The sequence below is a fragment of the Vicia villosa genome, linkage group LG6, assembly GCF_029867415.1.
Source record: "Vicia villosa cultivar HV-30 ecotype Madison, WI linkage group LG6, Vvil1.0, whole genome shotgun sequence".
Lineage (NCBI taxonomy): Eukaryota > Viridiplantae > Streptophyta > Magnoliopsida > Fabales > Fabaceae > Vicia > Vicia villosa.
In genome coordinates this window covers 91556560-91561286 of record NC_081185.1, presented here as the reverse complement: position 1 = coordinate 91561286, position 4727 = coordinate 91556560, and the positions used below count along the sequence as shown (strand labels likewise).

Genomic DNA, 4727 nt, shown 5'->3' with positions numbered 1-4727 from the left:
CCTTCGCGGATGGATCAATCGAAAGGTGGTGGCAGGCGACCTCAGGGTCGAGTCCGGGCATTTCCGCTGCACTCCAGGCAAATAAGTCGGCGTTGGCCTGGAGACATGCTACGAGCTGCTTCCTTGGTAGATCTGGGATGCCCTTGCCGATCTTTACCGCTTTGTCGGGGTTGTCTCCCAGCGGGATGAGGTCGAAGTCCCCATCTGGGATATGCCGGACGGGGTGAGTTACCTTCGGTCTCGTTTCTTTTCCATTCTTCAGCTCTTCGTCTGTGAACCGAGCGTCTAGGTCGACTGAGCTGACGTTTGTTGGTTGATGCTGATCCTCCCGAGGATGTTTGTCTTCGGCCCTCGGCTTCTTGTTGGAGTTGGATTGAGGGGCGATCAGTTGCAATCCTTTTACGGAGGCATCGAAGATCCTTCTGGCGGCTTCGATATCTGCGTTGATAGTGGCTACTCGTCCCCGTTTTGTGTAGAATTTCATCTTCAGGTGCATGGTCGAAGGGACAGCAGTGAGTTCGGCCAGAGTAGGGCGTCCGATGATGCAGTTGTAGAGGGTCTTGCAGTCGATCACCAAGAATCTTGTCTTGACCTTCCTGGAGGCTTCCTCTTCTCCGAAGGTGACGATCAGTTCGACGTAACCCCCCGGTTTGGTGGTAGCCCCGTTGAAGCCTTGGAGGTCAGAACCCACATAAGGAGTGAGGGTGAGTCGTCTAGCTGGAGTGTCCGGAAGAGGTGAGAATACATGATGTCGACCGAGTTGCCTTTGTCGACTAGGACTCGTCGGACGTCAAAGTTTGCCATTCTAGCTCGGACGAGCAAGGGGATTGTGGCGTTCGGAGCTCCGCCGGGTAGCTCTTCCAAGTAGAAAGTGATTAGATCTGATTTTCCTCTGAACTTCCGCAGGGTGGGGGCGAGATCGGAGTTGGCGCTGATCAACTCATCGAATTTTCTTTTTACTGAGCTGATGGTGAGAGAGCCGGGGTCACCGCCGTTGGATATGACCATTGCGGTCGGAAACCCTTCCCACGTGCTGAAGGCGGTCGTCACTCCAACTGAGGGGATGAAATCTTCTGGTCGGGTGATGGACATTGCTACTTGCAACGGACTACTGTCTGGTGAGTTGCCCTCGTCAGAGTTCCGAGGGGCTTCTCTTCGGGGAGGTTCCCCCTTCTTCGTATACTTCGACAATCGCCCTTCTTTAATCAGAGTCTCAATGGCGTCTTTGAGATGTATGCATTCGTCGGTTAGATGCCCATGACTCTTGTGGTACTTATAGTATTTAGATTTATCAGTCCCCGGTCTGGTTGGGATTCGACTTTGGGGGCCTGATGCTGGAATTCTTGAACTCGGTGTTTTGGCAGTCGGCCAGGATTTTTTCGCGCGAGGCATTCAGGGGAGTGTAGTCGTTGAACCGACCGGCTGGTCCTCAACGTTCTTTGTTGTCGCGAGACCTATCATCTCTCCTCTTTTCATTTCCTCGACGTGAACTCGAGTTATCGTAGTTTGAGCTGCGGGCAGCATCGTTGCCCCTCGACGCTTTTATCGCAGCTGCTTCACCTTCCTCGAAAGTGATGAAGGCTTGGGCTTTCCGGAGGAGAGCGTTCATGGTGTGCACTTTCTCGATTTTGATAGCCTTCTTGAAGTCGCTTCCGGGGAGCAGTCCCCGTTCCAGGAGGTATCTTTTCATATAGTCAGTTGTCTGCACTTGGACGGCCTCTTTGTTGAACCTATCGAGGTAATCTCGGAGAGGCTCGTCGGATCCTTGGATCACAGCCTCGAGGTTTGCTTCCGACTTAGGTTGCCGATGGGAGGCTGTGAAATGGCTCAAGAAGAGTTCCTTGAGTTCGGTCCAGGAGTGGATGGAATTGGGGCGGAGGTTCCTGTACCAGGTCATCGCTCCTTTCCTGAGGGTGGTCGGAAAGATGCGGCACTTGATGGAGCCCTTGACGACGTGGTAATCCATAACGGCTTCGATGCTTCTGATATGATCGTCGGGATCGGAAGTTCCATCGTACAGATCCAAGGTCGGTGGTTTTTCCATCCCTCGTGGGAGACGAGCTCTTCGGATGCTTTTGGACAGGGGGCTGCGGAAGTCGTCCTCGTCGCTAGGTCCAGGGGAGTTTGAATGTCTGTCCCGCTTGGATTTCCTGTGTGTTTTGCCCTGATTTCTGCGGTTGTCCTTTGGAGGGGAATGCTCGCAGGGTTTCAACACAGGCTTGAAGGGGCCTCTGTCGTCCTGCTCGGATGAGAGGCTCCTCGCTTCAGTGGTTTCAGGTCTCTGGTTTTTCCGGCTCTTTCGTGGTGGAGAGCGGGAATAAGACCTCTAGCGACGGTTCCTCCTGGGTGGAGGCGAGACAAGGACGAGGAACGCTTGCGATATCTCCTCGGGGGCGAGCGCGAAGAGGAATAGGAACGCGACCGATGGCGTATCCGCGGAGGGGAACGATATCGTCGCTTCCTTTCCAGCTCGTGGATGCGGTCACCCTGTTGGCGGATGAGATGGTTGGTTCTTTGCAGCTCTTTGAGCAGGAGGAGGGTTGTAGGGTCAGCGTCCTCGGGGATATTGATCTGCTCTTCCTCGTCCTCGTTACGGACTCTTCGCTTGTCAGAAGTGTGGGTGAACAAGGAGGCGACATGTCCGTCTCTGGCGTCAGTCTCGTTCTCATTCTGGGGCTGTTCAGGTCCATTCTGGGGTCGAGCCTGCTCGTCTTCCCCGTTCTGAATGTGTCCCTCGGGAGGAACTTGTTCGACATTCTGAACCTGTTGGAGGCCCTGCAGCTGTTGGATGTTCTGGATCTGCTGCCCCCTAGGTTGTGAGGTCTCATGCCTCGGCCTTCTCTTCCCGGCAGGGGTGTGCTGTTGTCCTTCCCGCCGACGACGAGTCGTCCCCTCGTGGGTGGACTCCTCGATCAGCTGTTGTAGGAGGCAGGGACCAGTATTTGGGATGTTGTTGTTGTCATCCATGACGATCGTGAATGGATTAGCTTTGATCTTTGTTTGTTAAAGAAGGGGAAGCAAGTTTCCCACAGACGGCGCCATTGATCGTACCTGATCATAAGAATCGTCACTAGTTGCTCGGACTGGATCTTCTAGGAATGAGGAGGGGGTGTACCTGCAAAGTACTCTGATGCCAAAGTGAGTAGACGAGCAAAGGAGTGCAAGTACGAGCTAAAGGTTAGAAAGAAGTGAATACCTAACCCTCTAGTAAAAGAGGGTATTTATCTCGCTATTGGGTTGGATTTCCAAGCCCAACTAGGAGACTGCCAGGTTTCCTGGACGGAAATATCGGAGGTGCGTGAGTGCCCTCTATCCTGGTTAACCGCTCCGAAGTTCAAGGGAGACGCGGTCTTTCAGGAGCCACGTTGGCTCCGTATTATTCGGAGGTTTGGTTATGAAGGAGCCCTGCGAGGAGTAGGGTCCTCGGCAATGAAGGTGCCCGCGGGGAGCACCTATGCCGGGCATCAGCCAGCTCGCGGGGAGCGCGGTGCCGAGCACAATGGAGACAAGCATGGACCATTATCGATTAGCAGCTTAGGGTGGTCTGGGCCTCTAAGGCTTAGTGGGCCGAAAGTAGATTGGGCCAAATCTTGGCCCAGTCCAGAACACCAATGATCTTCCCTTTTTTGTCCTCCTCCAAACCCCACACTTCCTTCCTCTTTCAAAGTTAGGGTTTCGAACATATGCCTTTCTCCTATCATATGTTGTGAGCAGTAACTGTCCAGGTACCATGATGAATTCTTTGTTTTTAGGCATATTTGTAGAAAACACAATTTCAGATCTAGGTACCCATACTCTCATGGGTCCTTTTGTGTTAGTTCTAATAGGCTTTTTCTTGTTTTGTCCTTTTTCCTGATTTTAATGCCTAGGCTCAATCCAGACTTTTTGTTTAAAAGATATTTGTATTGGATGAGTTTTGACTTTAGTTTTTGAACCCTTTAGAATATTTGGTCTATAAGTCCTTGGTTCTGATTTCTTCAAAATCTTTGACGTTTGAACTTCAGGTTCTAATATGATCTAAACCTTTGATTGCTGAATATGAGGAGATGACTTCTTTAAAACTTTTGACTTTAAAGTCTAAGGTGCTGATTTGTTCAGATCCTTTGATTCAGTTATATTAGGTTCTAACTGGGTCAGATTCCCATCCTTATCAGAAGCAGACACAAAATACGTTTTCACCAGTGCTTAAGACTGCTTGAAGAAAAAAGATTTGAGGGTTTATTTAGAAGCTGAACTTTGGAGCATTATCCATTATAACCCATACCTTCTCCTTTTCTCTTACTTACTACATAGATCATGGAAGCAAGTTTAGTTCTCTCAAGACCTATTGTGATAAAGCTTTGAAGAGCCATCTCATGCTCATTTAATGTTTTATCAGAAGCTTTATCTAAAAGAGCTTTATAATCTTTTTCAAGAGTTTCACATTTATATTGAGACATTTTTAATTCCCTTTTCAAAAGATCAATATCTCTTTTTAGGATTTTCATGTGTCTTGAGATGTCAATGAAAGACTGTCATTGAGGTTATTTTCCTCAAGAGACAAGTTTGGTTAGAATTCTTGAGATGTCAATGATAGGTTTTCATTGAGTTTTTTTTCCTCGAGATACCAGTTCAATCAGATTTCTTGAGATGTCAATGACAGGTTGTCATTGAGGTTGTTTTTCCTCGAGAGAGCACTTCGGTCAGATTTCTTGAGATGTCAATGACATTGTGTTATTGATGGTGTA

At 49.5% G+C, this 4727-nt stretch overlaps 1 protein-coding gene across 1 annotated transcript; it reads right to left on the bottom strand.

Annotated features, from left to right (window-relative positions):
* Nucleotides 1-2208: 2208 nt before the first annotated feature.
* On the bottom strand, nt 2209-2967 carry LOC131614131 (uncharacterized). Its single transcript, XM_058885757.1, has one exon. It carries the CDS (start codon nt 2965-2967, stop codon nt 2209-2211), a length of 759 nt encoding a protein of 252 aa, XP_058741740.1.
* Between the last annotated feature and the right edge of the window lie 1760 nt (nt 2968-4727).